Genomic DNA, 22,625 nt, shown 5'->3' on the forward strand with positions numbered 1-22,625 from the left:
GTGGTGAAACAAACGGTCAGTAATTTTGTCCGATGAATCGACACACACAAATGCATGTGCTCTTGACACATATTCATATATACACACGAGGCCTATAAAAAAATAAATCCCGTCACATCTTGGAATCTAAACAGGGTTTATGTGTCTGGATAATGCTTGGATGGGTAACCATCATGCATAACAATATCATAGGCTGTGAGGCAGTGTTGTCCTGGACTTCTGATTCTAGCCATATCGATGCTGTCTGCCATCACCAACCCACATCTTGCACATGGGTAAGTAAAGTCAAAAGTCAAGTCTCTACCCACATTGAAACCAGCATTGGGCACTTCTTAACGTCATCAGCAGACCTGCGCGAATTATCAAAATTCTACCATTAGAACCTCCTTTGCCAGTAGCAAAATATGATAATTGTTTTTTTACCCTTTTATCTGGCAACAAAACTGGTGGCTAGGAGATGTTAACTACCTCGCCTTTTGGCGTCATCTGGTCCAACACCATGTGAGACTAGGCTCTAAGAAAAGCTGTCTCGGGTGTGGACCAATCAATTTCAAGGACATTGTATACATTATGAGAGTTGTGTTTTTTGTTTGCATTCCGACCGCAGGTATTGTGGTCAATACAAACATGACTCCTTGTAAAAAAGGTGTCAGTTTTGTTGCCAGATAAAAGGGTAAAAAACAATTATCATATCAAAATTCTACTTTTCTATTAGAGTGACCAATTTACTCGCAGCACAACCATTGCAGACATTCTATAAAATGGTGCATATTTTATAACATTTGCTTATTATAACTGTAACAAAACACATGAAAAAAACACTGACAACATTCGTCATTAAACACCTCTGGGGGTGAAGCAGTGGCACAGTGATTCACACGCTGATTCTAGGAGGTCATGGCGAACATAAGTAATGAGAGGACACCTGAACCAGTTCTGCAGACAACCCTTCACCTACTCCAACTGAGCACGGTAGTGAAGTACAGTCAAACAATTCCAATGAACAACACGGCATGGGGAGGCCTTCATCCAACAGTGCACTGCAAACAAATTGTTCACCTGCGTCTGCGTGTCAATGGAGACCATCAGTTGATCTGCGAGTGGCGCTTGCATAGTCTGCGCAGTTCGAGGAACCGACGGCATCCAATGAAGTTGGCCGGCGTCGGTGGCCGGCGGCGGCGGCAGCGGAGGAGGGTGCGATGAGGGGCAGTGCGGCCGAAGAGCCGGGTCGGCGAGTCCAATGGCGCACTGCACCGGAGTGTCCTGCCCCGCGGCGGTGGTGACGCCGCTCGACGGCGCGAGTCGAGCGGGGGTCATGGGGGCATCGCTGGCGCTCAGCTGGGCAGCGCTCGCCTGGGGGCAAGGCAGGCCGAGTGTTAGAGATTCAGCGAGCGAACACAATGGCTCCAGTGCCATGAAATGTCATGACGGTAATTTACATTTGTAATGCACATTTCATCCGTAACAATGATTAAATACGACAATGACTGCTATTTTAATTTTACCAGATAAGGCTCACCAAGCTATATAGATATTTTTCAGAAGCGACCTGGCCACAATTGATAGCCCAATGAAGTGGCTTATCCAGCGGAAATGTATCGCAGGCAAATACTCTGAACGCATGTTTCTAAATGTGGAGGGAAAAACTGGCACACCCGGAGGAAAAACTACGTGACCACGGGGAGATCGCGCAAACTCCAAATATACAGGCATCAGGGTCGGGATCAAACCCACGACCTCCCATCTCGCCACAGTGACGCCATACCCAATTACTTGGGTATTTACTAAACAATACACGAGAGTAGTGCCATCGCTATATCAAAGTACTGCCGATTTTGAAATGTCTAATTGTGTTTATCACAACCAAGTTTGAGTGTTATCCACTCTCAAATGTTCGTGGAGCGATGCTCATCTAGTACAGTCCTGAGCCAGTGGCAGAAATTGCACATTTTCATGGACAGGGACCAGTCTAAGCGTAAAAAATACAACGAATGTCAACTGCCCACAAAGTGGTACTCATTTTATCAATCTTGGAGGGATGAATTACTGAATCACTGACTGGGATTCGAAATTGTAACCTTCCAAATACTTGTTTCAAGCTCTAAACACAATGTCACGTGGCCATTTGTTACACAAAAATGATAATATATTATAATAAATGTAAAACATTCGTGAATGAGTGCGGTATTATCTGATAAGACTTTCTATGAATGGAATAGAATGATAAATATCGGCACAGATGTAACACAAAAAGAGTAAAGTCGATGCTCATAACCCCCCCCCACCGCAAAACATTCGACTTTGGACTCCGCAATGAATTAGAGTTCAGAGATTGATAGGCTTAAGCCACAACTCTAAACTGGTTTAAGTCTCCTGCTGAACACTTCACAAAAATACGATCTCCCATCAACAGCAAACTATGTATTCATAATAAAGGTTTTTAGGTTAGATTGCGTAAGTATGTGTTGTAATACTCCACCACCCGACACAGCCAGTTAGGTTTGTCACGTAAACAGCGTGCCAATTAGTTGCTACTTCAGCTGACCGGTGTTCTGGAGAGTAAATCCAAACCATTTACAATTTGAGTAGTTCGACGTTCCGCTGGTAACTACATCCAGCATCCACAACCTTACTGGCTGTGTTGGGTGGTGGAGGGTTACGACACATTTATACTTACACGATCTAATACAAAAACCTTTATTATAAATAATATTGGTCACAAAAGCCTATCAGTTAAACCGAGTGAACCAAGTAATTTATCCCCCATGCTTGTATCATGTCACAGGTAATGGAAATTGGGCAAAGTCCATAACCCAAAACTAGATACGTTATAACTCATAATGATCACCGTAATTATATTAATAGGTAACATATTGCCTGCAATAAAAAATGAAAATATCCTCGTGTTAAGATGTACGAAAGTACAACTAACAATGTCACCACTATAACGGTTACGCATGGAGAAGTTCTACAGGCTGTCCTTACACTCAGGTCACGCAGACAAAGTGGGACTGGGGAACACACCGTTCAGACCGTTACAGACAGTCATGTGCAGTTCAGTTCTTACCAGAGATATTGTCCAATTAAATTATTCAATAGATTTGTTCTTTGTAATCTCCAATGAACCAAAAAATCGTAAAATAAACAATGTTTTTTTAATGGCAGTTCCATGAGAGCTCAGTTAGAACATAATTACCCAAAAAAATCCATGATGCAATGCATTTGACATTTCATACGTTGACTACATTAACATCTGCAGGCCCTTTCATGCACGCCATAATAAATGAATGGCTATGTGAATGTTTGAACACTTAAATCTGTCCACATCACCATTACATTTCTAGTTTTTCATTCTATAACGTAACCAACAAAATAAAATAACAAGCATTCAAAAGTCAGGCTCCAAAAAAATGTTTGACAGGCAATCACTCGTGTTGGCTTGCATTAAAAAGCTCTTTAAGCGAGTCACAGGATAAACAATCCAATTCCACCTGCATGACCCCAGAGTACGTGGGCAGTGGTGGGGTGAGAACAGCAGAGACATCCAAAGACACAAGACCCACATTCTAGCTTTTGGCCATGGCTTCTGCGTTTTGCTTTGAAGGGGGGGGGAAACCAACCGAGAGCACACCTAAGGCCACACCGCGTTCACAAGTCACACTCACCGTTCGAGGAGTGCGTTTGTACACTCGCAAAAACAGAGGGAAAGACTAATATCACGCGGTTTGTAAATCGATTGTTTCAAGTTGCACACGACACTACATTACCACCGGCTGACTCATCTCTCCCCCTCCCAGCTGCTCCCCTAGTGTCTGCTCCGACATTGTCACTGTTTGTGCCGCGCAGCCTCTCCTCCTCCTCCCAGCTCTCGTCCCCTGCCCACTCTCTCACTTTGGAAATCATTAGAAGCAGTTGCATTTGGAGGCTTGCCCCCTCTTTTCTCTCCGCCTGGTGAAGACCGCTTGTGTTGCGATCGAAACGTCGTGGGTTTGTTGCTTTTATTATTTTCAATTTCTTATTTTAAATGTAAATTGTATTATTTTTCTTTTCTATCTACGTGACTTTACCGAAAGAAACCAGAATATTTGCACACGACAGTTTTCGGTTGGATGGAACTCGCTTTGACAGTCGTTTCATTCGGTACATTTAAGTCCAAGTCAACACCTAATATCACGTATTCATGATATTTAGAAATCATTGGTTTACAAAATAATGTTAATTAAAGTGCAGAGGGGGTACTTCAGAGAAAGATGCACTGAAGCATTCAAGCTGTCACTTTTGATTTTTTTTATTATCCTTCATTAATCTTCAAATTAATGTCAGACTGTTGGAACATACAACCTTGGTGCAAACCTTTACATAAGGCTTATTTGTTGACTTGGGTTTTGTCTTCCTTTACACATTGCAATGCATATTCGCAGTAGGTTTGAAAATATCATCATGGCCAAATGCCACTGATGGCTCACACCTTGCCACCGTTTCATTACCTCTTCTGTCAAATCCCACAACTTTTGCCAATTCATTTCTGGGTGGAGGAGCGGGGGGGTGAGGTGTGCTTCAATCTCACGTTATAAGGTGCAGGAGACCAAGCAAGCATGCATACCTCTTGTGGCTGAGTGCACACGTAGATCTGTGACGTATGATCAGGCTGCACATCTTGCTGCTGCATGTAGGCCGCTGCCTGCACCGCCGACTGCGCCGCTTGCTGAAGTCCATTAAATGCTCCCTGCTGACAAGGCGGCGGTGGCTGTTGCTGCTGCTGCTGCTGGAGAGACTGCACTGGCACCTGCTGCAAAAGGTCAATTCCGTGAGCACGAGAACATTATTAGCGGCCTGGAGGCAATGTCAAGTTAAGAGCTCAGTGGGCTTTACCTGGTAAAATAAACATCGATAGATATTCCTACACTTTGCACCCCTATCGTGTTTTCGTATTGTTTGTCGTCGTAACTTTATGTTCCGCCCCGACTGGACATCTGCGAAAAAGAGCTTCGAAGCTCAACGGATTTCTCCCGTGTCAATATTCTTCTTCTGAAGTTTTTTTTATTACGAGACGCTATTAAGCTTTGGTCCGGAATGCAAACGTGCTCAACGCACAACGCAGATGGGCGACGACATGAAACACGGACACATTTTTGGCAATAATGCTCCCTGCTTGTGAGCGCTGAGTACAGAATAATGCATTGTTGTCATATAAACCGGGGTAATAGAGTAATGCTTAAGTGCAGCTTCTACGGATGGCAAGTTTCCAAATGTTACTAATAATGGTTCAGCTCTCCCCATGCCGTGCAGGTCATCTACCCCACATTTCAACCCACACTAGTCAGTGTGGGTTGGTGAAGGGGGCTTCCAGTACTGTTTCAGATATCACTTGCCACTACTGTAGCTGGGAAGCAGACCCAAGTCGTTGTGTTAATGAACGTAGACATGGAATATGGATTTATAGACAATATGTATACATCTGCAACGTAGCAACGCATTTATAATATATATTTTAAAGCAATTGGCAATGTTTCGGTTCCTGAAGTATATTCAAGTAATTTCATAGACGAGATGCCTTTTATTGATAGTCATATGAAGGCCAATTCATATGTTCAAAACCTGAAATATGTAAAATTGGACCTCAGCACTAAAAACAGTGGGATTTCTTTAAATAGACTTGACTCACTGCTGCTAGTCGCTGTGACATCAAATAAAACAAATTCAGAACGCTCTAATGAGCAAAGAATGTTTGTGTGAAACGCGCGTGACGTCACACCACGTCGACCAGCCCCCCTCATTAATAATTATGAACAGGTGGGGTCCTCCACATGGACCCCCCCCCCCCACTGTCATTAATAATATTTTCAGGTGACGTCACTCCACATGGAGAATACCCCCCCCCCCCCCATTAATAATCATGTGCAGGTGATGGCCCATCACGTCTAACAGCCCCCCTCAGTAATAGTCATGCGCAGGTGACGTCCTCCAAACGCCCCCCCCCCCCTCATTAATAATCATGTGCGGGTGACGTCACTCCACATGGGGGGGTGAGGCGCCTCCTCCCCCCTACTCAGCGTCAACTCACAACCCTCACTACAAACACAGAACCCTCACGTCACGCGATTTCCGTAACGCTATTGAGACAGAAGTAAAAAGGACGTCATGATGATGAACAAGGGATGAAAACCTTTAAATGAAATCAATCTGTCACCACGGCCTTACAAATTGCACACTAATGGTCTGCTTTTCGCTTGAATATTTCAGATTTACTGCAATACACCCGTCCTTGGAGGGGCTATAGACTAGTTACAATATATTCTGCTTTATACAGCCATTATAGGAAAGACATGTCCTTGAATTTGCATAAAAAGTAAGCATTTAAAAAAATCACAATATTAGCATCATCAAATTGTACAGCTTTCTTGAGACCAATCTTCAGTTGAATTTTGTTACATCCACCCAAAACCAGAGGAAAAAGGAGCTTTGGTCTTTTTAATCAAAGGTCACTTATTACCATCATATATATTATATTCTTGGTTCTTTCAGTAAAGTCACGTATTTAAATTTATATTTTATTATTTTATTATTTCCCTTCTACGTGGTGACTTTACCGAAAGAACCAAGAATATGAATCCCTGCAGTCACGAAAGCTTTAAATAAAAATCATATATATTATTACATTATCCTGTGTAACGTAATGTGGAATTAATATCTACCTGTTGAGGGTGAGCCATGTAGTAACAATTTCCATACTAAAAGGAAACAAATCCAAGATAATCATTCAGCGAGGGAACAAATGTACATAGACATACGATGCACCGCATTAAAGCCATCGTTTAAACGACAAAAATCGAAGTGGATAATACAGAGCATCGCATATGTGGTCATGGAGAGGGCAGGGTTACACAGACATGGATGCATCGGATTGTTCACAATGTTCCAGCAACCTAAGAGGCCGGATAGCCACCTCCCTTTTGATTGCTGCAGGCCTCTCTGTGCAGCGTGCCATGCAATTTGTATCGCGGTTCTGCGACAAGGCCACACCAGAGCGATAAGTGATGAATGCCAAAAAACTGTACTCAACTTTGGCCATGAAACACTTATGGTTACTTGGAAGGACAAAGTGATGGTGTCCCCTTCGACTCCAGAAACTGAATTTAATCTATTAAAGGGATTATTTGCCAGCATGCACAACCCGAGATCGGACATCTCAATTACGTTAATGTCCCAGAGATGGCATATTGTCAAACATTGCGGAAAGGAAAGGTTGTATTCTAATCATCCAACGCAAATAACAATTGCACGTATTTCGTACGGTATTTGGGAAGATGTTAATTTATTAATTTTAAATTGTGAAATACAGTAAAACCTTGGATTGCGAGTAACTTGGTCTGTAAGTGTTTTGCAAGACGAGTATTTTTTTTTAATAAATATGAATTTGATAAACGAGCGAGGTCTTGCAATACGAGTAGTACGTGTATACGCTTTGTCTGCCGAGCATCTTGTGATCACAACTGATATACGAGTGCTTTGGATTACAAACACGTTTCCGGAACGAATTATGCTCGCAATCCAAGGTTTTACTGTACATAGATATGAAGATTCCCCTTCCTATTTCATAGACTGGTCAGGGGTGATATGGCCAGTAACGTGGCCACCTGCCATTGTCTCCCCCGATGATAACGTTCACATACTGTCACCAGGAACTTATTTAAAACCGAGTTGGCCGAGAGGAGACGCAGGGCAGGTTCTAATGCCACTTTCTACAGACATTAACCATGGCCGGGAAATTAACTCAGGCCACCAGATTCAGAGAGGAGTGCACTCAACAACGATGCACCAATTTCTACTGACAAGCAAACCCACACACGCACGCCCTTAAGAGGCTGCAACATATAAGTATCTAATCTGGCAGCACAGTTTTAATCATACTGCAAGTCAATTAAATCGCAACCCACAATTTTTACCTTACTACAAAAATGCATTGTTTCCCTTTCACTTTAATACTGAAAATTACAGGAGCTGCCGGTACAACGTGCGAGGTCCGGAAAAGGACAACGAGAAAAAAACAAATCTAACCTGTTGACCATGCTGACAAGATGCTTGCTGCAGGGGAGGCTGATCTGATGGGAAAGGTTGTGCATATGGCTGGGGCAGACAGCATGTCTGCAAAAGACCTGGAGACTGTTGGCAAAAAATAAGCGCCGATAAATCACAACGACCTTGCACCGAATTAATTTATATCTATAAAAATAATAGCTAAGACAATCAAAGCACACGCTATCATGTGGAAATACAGTTGGGAGTGGCACCGTAATAGTGGTGCAATATATATTATATCGCACGGTGATTTTCAATAACCATTTAAAGCTTTCGTGACTGCAGGGATTCATCTTCTTGGTTCTTTCGGTAAAGTCACGTAGAAGGGAAGTATGTTTTATTTTTATTATTTTATTACTTCCCTTCTACGTGACTTTACCGAAAGAACCAAGAAGATTTCAATAACCATTGATATGTTAGCTTCTGAATTAACGTATTCTCCAAAATTAGCACCATCACATTAAATGTAACTCTGCAACTTGCATCACTTACTGATCGAGACCAAAATATATAGAGCAAAGATGAGCAACAAAACAGAGCAACAAAACAAATCTTCAGACATTCAAAGAGACATTAAAGAGAAGAAAAAATGGAGCACGCAAACAAAAGCAGTGTTACTGTCAATGACACGTATCACTTAATTCCAGACTGATTAAACAGAAAAAACACTTTAAAGTCTTTACCTTGGACACCGGAAGGAAAAAAGTGGGAAAACCGTAAAAGTTGTCAGGAGCAGCAACAGGTGGATGGAGGTGAGGAAAACCGCTGGGATGACCGAGCAGCATTGTCTGCTGCACGTAAGACGGCCCAGGCATGCCGACCTGAGCCTGGTAAGCCTGGGAGAAATTGTCCAGTGTGGAGCAGCGGTGCAAACTTTTGGAAGCAGCCCAGGGGTCATTGAAGGTGGCGCAGGGGAAGTACGGAGGGTACGACTGCACAAGCGGGTTCGGTTGAAGTTGGTAACCATGCATCGGGACGTAGGAGGGCTCTGCGGGGTACTCGGGCATGGGACACCTCCTGTAGTCGCCCTCCTGTGTCCTGTCCCCAACGTCGCAAGTTCTGGGGTCTGAGCCGCCACCCGGCAGGTGGGGGGATGTGGTCAGCCCGTGATCGGTCACCACCACTTGTGGCCTCTCGACCAGCTCAAACTCCTCCACCTCCGAGTACACGTCTTCCGTCTCATCGTCGGAGTCGTCCGTGGGGCTAGGGAAGGTGAACACCGAGAAGCTGCCCACAGAGCCGTCGCAGCTCAGCAGGTACAGGGGGGATGTGAAGGGAGTCGAAAGCTGCGCGCCACCTACCGAACCGTCCGCGCCACCTACCGCTAGCAAACCGTCCTTGGTCGTGGCGCCGTCGAGTGCTCCGCCGCTGGCCGGGGCAGCCGACGACGCAGCATTGCCCGGCGGGTCGGGCTGGGGCGGCTGGCGCGCCGCTCTCCCGGCAGCCTCCCAGTGCTCCACCCGAGAGGGTTGGTATCTCACCTCGACCGCCGGCTGCACCGCAATGGGGGGTCCATGCCGCTCGGAGCACGGGGCAGCGGGGGCCGAGTGGGGGACCGACTTGATGGGCGGGGCGACCGAGCATTGTCCGGTGGCCAAATTCAGGGAGTCGAGGGTAGCGCTCGTGGGATGGCAATAGCAGGCGCCGGTTTGTGGAGACGGGCAGTAAGGGACGCGGCACACATGCATGGCTTGCTGCGTGCTGACCAGGAGGAAGGGGGAGGCAGGGGGAACTCCGTAGGCCATGCCGTGCACACCCGGGACGGGCTGCATGACGAGCTTTTGCGCCGGAGGAAGGACGTGGTATACGAGCGGGTACGGAAAGCTCTGCAACGACGGCGGCAGAAGCTGTGTGGCACCGCCGTCGGACGAGCCGGCGGTGCCGGAAAACTGCTGCCGCAACGGAGCACTTGGAGGGCTTCCAGACAACCTGTCCGACGGCGGGCGGGCGTATATGGACGGAGGCGGGTAACGATGCCCCGGAGCTGCTCCGCACCGCACCGGGGTCGGGTGAGGGAAGGGCTCGTCCGGCTGGCCATGAGCGGCGAAGGCGTAACAGCCGTAGTCGGGAGGATGGCCCAAGGGATTCTGCCTGCCCCGCGCACCGTGCCGGTCGTGCGCGCAGGGTGGTGGCTCGCTGGATGATCGCTGAGCGGCGAGGCGCTGCATGCTAGCCAGCGACAGCGCGACAGCCTGCGAGTAGCAGTGCCTAGCTCCCCGCGACAGGGCGCGGCTAACAGCCCAGCGGATGGGGCGAAAATGCTGCGCTGGTGCCTCGAGGATTGATGTGCTTCCGCGTCTCTGCAAGTGATGGTCTATAGGAAGAAAGCCAAGCTGGGAGGAGGAGCGACGTGGAGGAGGTATTTCAAGAGAGGCTAGCCGAGCCGCGTACTCAATCCGCTAACAAGTGTTGGGGGGGACAGGAGGACCGAAATATGGGAGGTGAAAAGGAAAATGATATAATGCACACAACGCCAAAAAAGAAAGTGTTAAATTTAAACCGCACGTAACATCCGGCCAAGGAAGCCTGCACAGCCCTGCTGACATTGTGATAAATAATACGGAGGCGTATCGATTCAAAATTTAAAGGAGTGTTCAAAGGCTACATTCTGAATATGGTGGGCCGAGTGCGGTAACATTCACTCAACCAAAGCAAAATGAAAAATAAAAATGCATAAGAAATAAAATTACAATTTATGCATATATAAAACATACAGTGTTTAAAAACCACCTCAATAAATCATAAATATATGATATTGTTTTGTTCACGAAATTATAGCATTACTAATATTTATTTATTTATTATACTGCACAAAAATGTATTTGTGAAATTAAAAACCCTCTGCCTAGTGACGAGGTAGCAATCGCCACACGACTGTACAAGCTATAAATGTAGGAAGCTTCGTGAATGTTTAATATGCTTGGGCAGATAAATTGCCATTAAGTTTATATTATTGGTGCAATAACACGTCACGGCATATTTTGTACAGACATTTAAATGTAAGGAATATACCACCCCAATAGAGACCTCTCCGCGTGTCGGTAAAAGCAGTGGCGATTGCAATACAAGTGTGTACAGTGTGGTCTGCCAATGAATACTAATACCTGGGCCCAGACACCAAGTCAGACTGACCATTACAAATTCTGCACGGTAATCGTTACCAGACTGCAGTCATGGCCCATAGTCTGGGCCATATAATCTAGTGACTGCCACGAGTGCAAAACTGATGACTTTCCCTTTTTCCTCATGCACATAATGCATTGTAATCGGCACGACAACAAAACACCAGCCTACAGTCATGCACTTGCCAAGGGAACAAAAAAAAACGTGCTAGACACTACTGAGCACTATTTTTTTTCAACCTTGTCATCGTCCCAAGTATAGATGTGAAAGTCTACCATGATAATGAATTTGGGGAGTGGTGGCAGAGTGATTGGCAGACTGCACTATAACACCGTCAATCTGAGTTCCATGTATGGCCAAGGTGAACATCAACGGCGATTGATATCGAAAAGGCTGTGGGCACTCTTCCCCCCCACTCACCAACCCTCAATGGCCAGCATGGTGAAGTATAGTCAAACAAGACTCATGACTGGCACAATATTCTGTTGATTATAAGCTAAAAGTAATCATTCGATTTAAAAAATACAAGTACAATATTTAAAATCACTAATAACCAATATCATGAAAATGTGATTGAAATATTATGCCGAGTAATTTATAGTGAATATACGTGGTCAGTCATGGGGGGGATGGTTATACTTCACCACACTAGTCAGTGTGGGTTGGTGAAGAGGGGGAGAGGTGGTTCGTAGCGCAGTGCGCTGACCATTCCACCGCCACTCCCTCCTCCAACACCCCAATGCGGTGTGTGGCTTCTATGTGAATTCATCCCCATCTATAATAAAACAGCGATGCCAAATGTCAACACAGAGAAATAGAAATTCCTAGCGTAAACGCTCGCCCGGTCTTTCGTGAATTCCCAAGCCAAAATTTCTGCATTAGTGCGCAATATGCATGCAAGCGTGCACGCTCTGCGCTGCGCGTCTGCATTGACAGACGGATGCAATGTTCCTAAACAATTCAACAGGGGGAGAATGCGGAGAATAAAACCCCTTCATTTAAATCAGAAGCACAATGGTGCGTGCATACAGTGCATAGCCAAAAGCCTTTCCCTTGCGGGCAAGGGGACATTTTTTTGTCATACAGGGATATTGTAACAGGTCCAAAACCCCTGCAATGCTGGCTGTTTAATGCTTAAAAATGCACGATGCTAATTTTCAAACCAACACGGCCAATAAAAGGAGCAAAAGCTAATTTTGGAGTAAGAATGACTAGCTACTGTAATCCCCTCTAGTGAAGCTGTCAGCATTGCCGCAGCCTTTGTCCAAAAGCAGCTCTGCTCCACAACCCCGCGGTACGCGTGGACCAGATGAGCGAGTGCAGAGTCGACAATTAGGCCAGGAAAGAAGAGCAAGTGCGCAGGCACGTACGTGTGCATCACCGTCATCGCCTTCGTGAATGCGCAAGTCAAACGCTCAGGAGTAAAGCCAATCTAATTTTAATGGATAAATCGCTGGTGGCAGGCGAGGTGGTGAACGCAGGAAAGGGGTTGCAGAACGTTAAGGTTCGTGTCCCCGATTGTGCAAGCTGAGCAGAAAACGCCGCACTCCTTTAACATTGCTCCAAGGTCAAGTGAGATCCACGCTGCAGCAAAGGACTAATTGGAAGGCATGGCGAACGGTGCTGTGGGATAATTGACATGCGTGCGCCAACAGGGCAGCAGTGCTTCCGAGCGCAAAAAGTATGGAGATTTAAGGACAGCGAGGTTCAAGATGATTGTCACGTGAGACGGGGTTTCCAAATGAGTTACCACTGAAAATCTGCCACAATGCATGGGCCTTACAACGCAGCTATATTCAGCTACATGCTTCCATACGCTGGTTACAATATTAGTGACGCAAATTCGAACCCTTACTCTGCCAAAACATATAAGACATGCTGTCATTCACGCGAACACGAGTCTCTCGACTGAGAATTGTCAATCCACTGTTAGATGAAGCTCTGCACACATCGTGTTAGAAAGAGGCTTTTTAAATCCTTCATATTAAGTTCACTTGCTTGCTTGCGCGCTTACGACCGTGCAAATCTTTCGGTCGTTTTTTAACCCACTTCCCGTGATCCAATCGAGCTGACATTTTCCACACAGACTCGTTGTGCGTGACAATTTATTTTCGTGAAAAGATTGTTTTTCCAAAATTTTACACTTTTTAGGAAAAAAATAATTAGATTTAATTACCAATTGCTTAATGGTGGCAGGCAATCATCTGACCCATACGTGGCAGCCATCTCAAGCCAGAGGACGAGAGGACTCTAGCCGCCACGCATATAAAGGATTTATAGTGAAAAACTTTGTTTTTACGGGTTATACTTGTTTCTCACCATATTTCACAATATTGCTCAATGCGGGCTGGTTAAGGATGCAGGATCCATTCAGATAACACTCGCCACTGATGATAGCCTTGAGCCAGAATCAAACTCAGGGGTCCATAGTGCAGTGCACGCTAACCAGTGGACCACCGCTCCCCTACTCTACTTGCGTTAGATGTAAATAATTCTTAAACTATGGACACAACATATGTAAATCACGACCCAGAGGACTCAACTAAGCAATATCGCTTGACATTTGTAGTCAAGCGGCGCAAATGACAGATTCTGGGGGGCACAGGGGATTAATATCCCAACAGAGCAATGAGCCAGCACCTTGGTTTGGATCTTGGGTTAAGCCTTCTGTGATTAGACCAGGTTCGTATGTATGCATTTATGTTGGACTTCTTTAGCACCGTACGTAGCCACACCATGCTAATGGGAGGTGCGGTTCGAGTGTCGCAAGGTGATGATCTCAGTGCAAAAAAAACACATCGGAATATTACATTTGGCTTTTTGCTTAATTTGGCATGAGGTTTATTAAAGTAACTTGAGAAGTAGTTCTGCGACATCAACCTCTGAGGACTTTCCCGACAAACGGTTGGTGACACTGCTAGCTTGCAAGAGTTAAAAATGCAAAAATAATCTCATGAGATGATGCGGAAAATACAATTTGAAAATAAGCGAGGGCAAATGTAAAAACAGACGAATAAACGAGAACACTAACGCTCTCTCACCTGAAGACGATTGCTTGTGTTGCGATCGAAACGTCGTGATTTTTTCTTATTTTTTTTATCTACGTGACTTTACCGAAAGACCCAAAGGGTATGAATTACTGCAGTCATGAAAGCTTTAAGTCAAGATTTGACACTAATGGTATGAAATTGTTTTCTCCAAAGTTGCCAGTGACAAAAGTCAAGAAAATGTTAACCACAAATTTTTTTTTTACATATTGTAATCTATATAAAAAGAAGACCTCCCATAGTGGGAAAGTTCAGCACACTGCACACATTATAAATCAACACTGCAGTATTAAGTTACGCACGTATGTGCTGAGTTTTGACAACTGCAGTGCACAGACGACACTATTCTTGGCGTCCAAAAGCCCTTTCTGAAGTGCAGTCACGTCCTTTGCCGTCACATCGCAAACCGACACGAGACCGGCACTGGATGACCGAGTGCCTTGGCCGCTTGTAGAAACGTACAATCGTCAAAACAATAATTATACTTAACACACAGATGAATACAAAATGTTTGTTTTACATCAATGTGGGCACACTTGCATGCCGACATAACCGTGGCCACTGTGGGAAAAGTTCCTTAGAATTTAACACCATGTCGAGGTTGCTCAGAGGTCATAGGAATTATCTTGCACCGATGAGAGTCGGCGTTTGAATCCTGGGCGTGCGCCTGCGATTGAAACGGGGTTCCCAAGTGGAGCGAGTCGATAAGTATCAGTCTGGTCACGAATTAATTGCAAGAAACAAAATCAGCACACCAAATGTGAATTCTGCATTTCATTTGGCTAAACTCCAGGTGTGAAGATTACAAGCCTTGGTCTGACTGTCATGCAACAGACGTTACTCTCGTTCGACAGGACAAGTGGGAAAAAGTTCCACCCCCTGTGTGGACCAGAAGCTTACGTAAGTCATCTCAGAGATAGCGTTGGGGCTGTTCCTCTCACCGACAAGGGGTGCGCAAAACTTCGCAAGATATAGGAATCGAAACCCCATCTCGTGACGTGCCACAAAATTGGGGGAGAAATCACGTGAATAGAGTGGTGACAGCACGTAAATGTGCACCCAGTGCCGTGCGTGAATGGAAACTGGCATTAAAAAAACGTGGAAAAGACGCGAGCGGACCACAGAGGGCTTTACAAATTACCATGCATCTGCTCGTTGGGGGCTGACGCGGATTGCCGCCACGTAATAACACAAAGCAGACCCATCTGTTCTAGATCAGCAGGCCTTAAAAGCGCACACAAAGTGGGTGTCGTCTTTAAAGGCACGGCTGTGACCTATATAACTTGAACTCCCCAGGGTCTCCCCTTACCCTCATCCCCAGACGTTGCCCCCCCCCCTCAACTCCCTTGCACTTTTGTAACCGAGGTCCAAATGAAAAACATGCCACGACTCTTGGCTGCGTTGTTTCACTGCAAATTACACTTGCACCAGAGCTTCACATCGAAGGCGCTGCATCGGAGATGTCATCCGTGCCATTGTGCGCGTACGGCCGTTTCTCTATGGCAACGCAACATTCGACTTGCTCTCGTGTCCAGGCAACGGCTTTTTTTTTCTTCTCAATGCGCCTATATAACCTTCAATCACTTGCCGAGGCACAGATAACATTGCGTGCGTTCGCGTAAAATGCCAGCCGGATCACAGTGCCAGCCATTCATTGACTAAAAAAAAGGACAGTCATGGCAAGCCGTTGCCAAGCCTCGGCTCGGCTCGACAATTTAAGCAGCGATCACGTTGTTTCACATTTACTGTGTAAAAAATATACATAAATCCCGTTTTTAAATGGAATACATTCTGCAGAAGCTCTCAAGCATTGCAAAATATTTATGGTCAACATTGGGATCGAATTACAGAGCACAAAGTAAATTTCTGACCCAACAGGCCAGACAGTAAAACGAATGATTCAACCCGTTTCAGAGCAGGGGTGAAGTTATTCACCTTGTCAGCACTTCAACGGATTGTCACGATTCAGGGTTATTATTTGATTCAAGAGCCAATGACTATTTTATACTTTTCGTTGTGCATATAGTAGCAGTGGCTGCAGGGGTGAAGAGAACCAATTTACACACCACATATGTTCATCTAAAAACATAAGATTCTTAAACATGTGATTCGCTATACGTATCTTGAGATTGAGAATCAATATTCATCGATGAATTGATGCACATCTTGAAACCGACATTGCAGCGTAAGGGAAGCGTGCCTAATTATAATTTATAAATAGTTTATGGAAAAAAAGGTCAGTGCATATAGATGAGTGCAAACCACGGCAAAATTATGCAGCGATGACTCATGTGAGAGCAAACAAAGTCAATAATCATATCTACTGCATTCATTTTATTTTAACATTAATTATCTCTGTTCAACCGTGTTGGTTATCCTACGAATGTCCTCTGTCATAGTAATGAGGAGTTTCCACCACTGGGCATGGGAGCCATAGATAGCAGAGAAAAAAAGGGCTGCGATTTGTGACCTACGTTCCAAATAAGAATGACTCCCAAGTTCTTTTAACGCCTACCTCGGCACACAAAAATATAGTTTCATACACTTCAATTATACATTCCAGTCATGTAATCTTACACGGTGCCGTGTTAGGTAAAGACATTATGGGTACACACAGCCCTTACATAAGGTCACCTAAGGTTAAACCTAGTTATAGCATGTGATATGCCCGAAGTGTGCTTAATGCCACGCTCATTAGGCTAGTGTGCAGGCTGTATAACCCTTAGCAGCACTTGCTCAAATCATGTCGCAATCCAAACACGTCCGTTACAGAACCCGTCTCAGTCGGCTCCAACCTGATTTACACTCAAAGCAAGTTAATACAACACTCTTTCATCGAATGGTGACGCCACATTGTGAGAATTCATCCAAATGTTAAGGGGACGCGTAGTTCAGGATAAGAATCTTCATTTATCCTGGATAAGTCTCACGAGCTATGAAGCTCTTTTCTCAGAAAGTTACAATACAAAAAAACGACAGTAGTGCAAGTTATAGGAAAGGTAAGAAAATTACTCAAAGTAACGCAACTAAAACTATTCTTATGCTACCAGGTAGAGCCCACTGAGCTATCGTGTTTTTCTTCCAGAAGCAACCTGGTGAAAAATGATAGCTCAACAAAGTGGTTTATCACATTGAAACTTATAGCAGTCAAATAATGTAGAAATACCTTCCTCTGCATATCCACAATATCCTGTGGATGATAAGAGGACCCGGAAAGTAAGTCGCAACCCAAAGATCCCCTATGAAGGCCGGCATGGCACACGAGTTGACCAACACCACGCCCGGCCGTGGCATACTCATTTAAGACTGAGTTGACCTAAGGGGAGGCTCAAGAACAAATTCAGATATTTGTCACCGATGTTGGCAGTGAACGGAAATTAAACTCATGTCACCGGGTTTATAGCGCAGTGCGCTAACCGCTACACTATCGCTCCCCATAACTCCGCTCACACACACGCGCAGTTTCTCTGTATTATAGTGTACTCCCACCTTCAGGGCAGAGGTCGCAAACGGGTTTTGATTCCTTACCCGTACCCGTACCCGGCCGCACCAGGGTCGCAAACGGGTACTCGTACCCGTACCCTACCCGATACCCGGCTACCCGTACATGGCCAGGTATCGGATAGGGTACGGGTACCTGATTGCGACCTCTGGGATGAAGCCATGTTGCAGGCGTGGGTGGATTGATTCTAGGAACTTGAATTGTGAGAAGAGACAAGACGTTGGGAAATGAGTGACAAACGGTGACTCACCAGTGACTCACGACCTACCCGTACCCGGCCGCACCAGGGTCGCAAACGGGTACCCATACCTGTACCCGGCCGGGTACGGGTAGCCGGGTATCGGGTAGGGTACGGGTATCGGGTACCCGGTTGCGACCTCTGCTTCAGGGTACTGTCTGGAATAATCCGTCCCACCTACCGTGCTCCCCATTAAAAGTGCTTGCCACAAATGAACCACAATACCTTGCTGATATCGTCAAGGAGCATAAAACAGCACGCTAACCATCGAACAAAGAGGGTCACTGCATCGCGTGCTTTCAGATGAGCTTCTGTGGCCGTCTGGAATGCTCTTCCTTCTGATATTAGAAAGCCACTGGGGCTATGCACTTTGAAATCTAAATTGAAAACTCGTTTTTTTATAACTGCTTTTTGTGTTAAGTTTCTTGTCCTTCCCCCGCACCTCCGATTCGCACAGCTGACTACGTACGGTGGGAAAGACGTTCAACATACATACATACAAAGAAAACAAAAAATATCCTTGCTCACATAACCTCAACAGGCAAATATCCCCCTATTGTTCAGCGCTGTGAGATGCAGTCACATTTACACATTTTAAAAATTCTAAACTCCGCTGTCCTCTAAGGGGCAGGTCACTCACCCCTTGCTGATGAACGAAGGCGTGTGCTGGGTGCTGTTGCAGGTTTCCAAGATCAAGACTTCCCGCCTGCTCCGATGGAATGCACGGGGGCTGCGGGTGCGGAGACTGTTGCTGTAGCGGAGGCTGCAGCTGTTGCGCCGGGTGTTGAAGCTGTTGAAGCAGCTGTGGCTGCTGTAGTGATTGATGTTGCAGCTGTGGCTGCTGTGGCTGCTGTGGCTGCTGTTTCTGTTGCAATAACTGCTGTTGTTGTGGCTGTTGTATCAACTGCTGTTGCTGCTGTAAATGTTCAGGAATCTGTAGCTGCTGGGCCTGCTGTATTACCAATTGTTGCAGCTGCTGTTGAGGTTGTTGTGGCTGTTGACTTAATTGCTGTTGTTGCGGAGGCTGTTCTTGCAGCTGCTGCTGTGGCTGCTGTTGTAGCTGCTGCTGTGGCAGCTGTTGTAGCTGCTGCTGCAGTTGCTGTGGTGGCTGCTGTGTTAGTTGCTGTGTTAGTTGTTGTGGTGGCTGTTGTAGCTGCTGTTGCAGCTGCTGTTGTAGCTGCTGTTGCAGCTGCTGCTGTGGCTGCTGTTGCAGCTGCTGCTGTGGCTGCTGTTGCAGCTGCTGTTGAGGTTGTTGTGGCTGTTGTATCAACTGCTGTTGCTGCTGTAAATGTTCAGGAATCTGTAGCTGCTGGGCCTGCTGTATTACCAATTGTTGCAGCTGCTGTTGAGGTTGTTGTGGTTGTTGCGGAGGCTGTTCTTGCAGCTGTGGCTGCTGTTGTAGCTGCTGGGTTAGTTGCTGTGTTAGTTGCTGTGGTGGCTGTTGCAGCTGCTGCTGTGGGGGCTGTTGCAGTTGCTGCTGTGGGGGCTGTTGCAGCTGCTGCTGTGGCTGCTGTTGCAGCTGCTGCTGTGGCTGCTGTTGCAGCTGCTGTGGTGGCTGTTGTATTAGCTGCTGCTGCAATGGAGCCTGTTGCATCTGTGGCTGCTGTAACAACTGCTGAAGCTGTTGCTGTGGAAGTTCAGGAATATGTTGCTGTGAGGCTTGCTGCATTGGTGGTTGTTGCAGCTGCTGATGTTGTTGTGGCTGTTGCATTGGCTGCTGCTGCAGCTGTTGTTGTGCTTGCTGAGGCAGCTGTAATGGATGTGACTGTTCCAACGGCTGCTGGTGCAGCTGTTGTGGCGGCGGCTGGATATTAAGGTGTGCCTGCTGTTGCAGCGGAGGCGGCTGTTGTGTTAAATGCTGTGGCAAGTGCTGCATCTGCTGTACAGGCTGCAGTTGCTGCTGCAGCTGTTGTAGAGGCTGTGGCTCAGGCAGTTGCTGCTGCTGTGGCTGTTGTGAATGTTGTGGTGGCTGCTGTTGCAACTGTGGCTGTAACTGCTGTTGCTGCTGCTGTGTTGGCTGCAAGGGCTGTTGCTGAAGTTGATGTGGTTGCTGCTGCAACTGCTGATTTAGTTGCTGCGTTGGCTGCTGTGTATACTGCTGTAGCTCTTGCACTTGCTGCTGTACCAGGTGCTGTAGCTCCTGCTGCATTGGCTGTTGCTGCAGCTGTTGTGACTGTGGTGTTTGCTGTTGTTGCTGCGTCTGCTGTGGCGGCTGCTGCGGGTGCTGTTGGAGTGGCTGTTGCTGCTGCAGAAGTAGTTGTGGCTGCTGTAGCGACTGTGGCTGGGATGGCTGCTGTTGTACTTGCTGCTGTGGTTGCTGCTGCTGCAGCTGCTGCTGTGGTTCTTGATGTGGCTGTTGTTGTTGCAGTTGCTGTTGTTGCTGCGGATGTGGCTGTTGAAGTTGCTGCTGTTGCTGTGGCTGTTGTTGTTGCTGTTGTAGCTGCTGTTGCTGTGCTTGTTGAAGCTGCTGATGTTGCTGTTGTAGCTGCTGTTGCTGTGCTTGTTGAAGCTGTTGCAACTGTGGCTGCTGAAGTTGCTGCTGCTGTGGCTGCTGCTGTTGAAGTTGCTGCTGCTGCTGTATTAGTTGCTGCTGCAGCTGGTGTTGAGGCTGCTGTGCTTGTTGTAGCTCCTGTTGCTGCTGCTGTTGCTGTATTAGCTGCTGCTGCTGCAGCTGGTGTTGTGGCTGCTGTGCTTGTTGTAGCTCCTGTTGCTGTGGCTGCTGTTGCTGTATTAGTTGCTGCTGCAGCTGTTGCTGGTGTGCTTGCTGTATCTCCTGCTGATATGGCTGCTGTGGCTGTTGCTGTTGCTGTATTAGCTGCTGCTGCTGCAGCTGTTGCTGATGTGCTTGTTGTAGCTCCTGTTGTTGCTGTATTAGCTGCTGCTGCTGTGCTTGTTGTAGCTCCTGTTGCTGCTGTGGCTGCTGCTGTTGCTGTATTAGCTGCTGCTGCTGCTGAGGCTGGTGTGTTTGCAGCTCCTGGTGCTGTGGTTGCTCAAGCTGCTGTTGTGGCTGCTGTTGCTGTATTAGCTGCTGCTGTTGCTGCTGCTGAGGCTGGTGTGTTTGTTGCAGCTCCTGCTGCTGAGGCTGATGAAGCTGCTGCTGTGGTTGCTGTTGCTGCTGTTGCTGTATTAGCTGCTGCTGCTGAGTCTGGTGTGTTTGTTGCAGTTCCTGGTGCTGTTGCTGCTGCAGCTGCTGCTGTGGTTGCTGAAGCTGCTGCGGTGGCTGCTGTTGCTGCATTAGCTGCTGCTGAGGCTGGTGCGTTGGTTGTAACTCATGTTGCTGTGGCTGATACATCTGCTGCAATGGCTGTTGAAGCTGCTGCTGCTGCTGCAGGTATAGCTGCTGCTGCTGCGGTTGTTGCTGCTGCGGTTGTTGTTGTTGCTGCTGCTGCGCTGGTGGGTGCTGCTGCCCAGTCTCGATGATTCCCGCATGCTGCTGTTGCTGATGCTGCTGAGTCTGCTGCAAGGTCTCCAGTTGCATCTGCAGGGCAGCTTCTGCAAGGCTTGGCCTCTGAAGCAGCAGCGGCGATGGCTGAACGACACCGATGCTGTAGTGTTGCTGCTGCGGTGCCATCTGTGTGTGCACAACCTCCACCGACCCCTGCTCCACAGCCGTTTGAAAGGCCTCTATTGAGATTTGGGGCTTCACCAAATCTTGCGTTTCGACAGGTGGTGCCAAAACCTGCTCTGCGTACGACTGTGCCTGTGGCTGGATATGCATTTGTGCTGCCATCTCTAAACCAAGCTCTGAAAAATGCCCGGAAAGTTCCTGCAGCGGCTGATGCGCCTGGGGCTGTGCAAATGCCATCACGTTCGCCTGCTGCTGCTGTATGCCCCCAGTAAAATGCTGCTGTGCTTGAACTTGTGGCGGGTAAGAAGTGGCATGCACGTCTGGCTGAGTCTGTACCACCAAGCTCTGGTGCAGTGCGGTCGGCACCACCCCCTGAGTGCACGGTGGCACTCCACCTTGTTGCGTTGGTAGCTGAGCAGTTTCCAACTGCGACTGAGCTGGACCCGGATGCTGTAGGTTCACCGGCGGAGGCAGGCCATCGGCCATGACATTCTGCTGCTGCGCAGGCTGCTGCAGGGCAGCGTCGACTGGCTGCTGCTGCTGCTGCACGACAGCAAATTGAGCCTGCACCCCTGAACACTGCGCGAGTTCCAATAGTCCCACCGGACACGTCTGCTGCAGAGTGCCGGGTGTGCACTGCTGCAACGTCTGCACGCCGTCCGACGGCACTTGGGCCGCCTGCTGCACCGATGCGGTCAACGGGGCACAAGGTGCCAGCACTGACACGTAGCCAGACATCTGAACCTGCTGCATTGGTACCGACTGTGTGGTGTTGCCGGCGGGGCAGTGTTGCTGATGGGGGGGCAGTGGCTGGTCTTGCAGAGGTTGACTGTACAGCTCCTGTAGCGGAGGCAGGGGCATGTTGAGGTGTGCACTCTGCGAGTCCAGTAGCAGCCCAATGTCCGCATGGACTGGCGCTGGCGAGAGAAGCATACGAACAAGGTCACTTACATTTTATCAGTGTTTAATATGGATTTAATATTATAAACTAACATCTGATCCAATACTTCAAAATATATTAAATTTGCCACAATATATGTTACGGTGTTGCTGGTGTACCCAAGTATA

At 47.0% G+C, this 22,625-nt stretch overlaps 1 protein-coding gene across 1 annotated transcript in view; it reads right to left on the reverse strand.

Moving 5' to 3' along the window:
• Positions 1-22,625, reverse strand: part of LOC144946117 (uncharacterized) — a 77,175-nt gene that overhangs the window by 25,868 nt on the left and 28,682 nt on the right. Inside the window, exons 10-14 of the mRNA XM_078874871.1 lie at positions 18,630-22,474; positions 8,059-8,163; positions 6,696-6,731; positions 4,604-4,789; positions 1,060-1,353 (exon numbers count right to left, since the gene is read on the reverse strand). Of these exons, the coding sequence (XP_078730997.1) occupies positions 1,060-1,353; positions 4,604-4,789; positions 6,696-6,731; positions 8,059-8,163; positions 18,630-22,474 (4,466 nt within the window). The remainder of the gene's footprint in view (positions 1-1,059; positions 1,354-4,603; positions 4,790-6,695; positions 6,732-8,058; positions 8,164-18,629; positions 22,475-22,625) is intronic.

This window comes from Lampetra fluviatilis, chromosome 40 (assembly GCF_964198595.1).
Source record: "Lampetra fluviatilis chromosome 40, kcLamFluv1.1, whole genome shotgun sequence".
In the NCBI taxonomy this organism is placed as follows: domain Eukaryota; kingdom Metazoa; phylum Chordata; class Hyperoartia; order Petromyzontiformes; family Petromyzontidae; genus Lampetra; species Lampetra fluviatilis.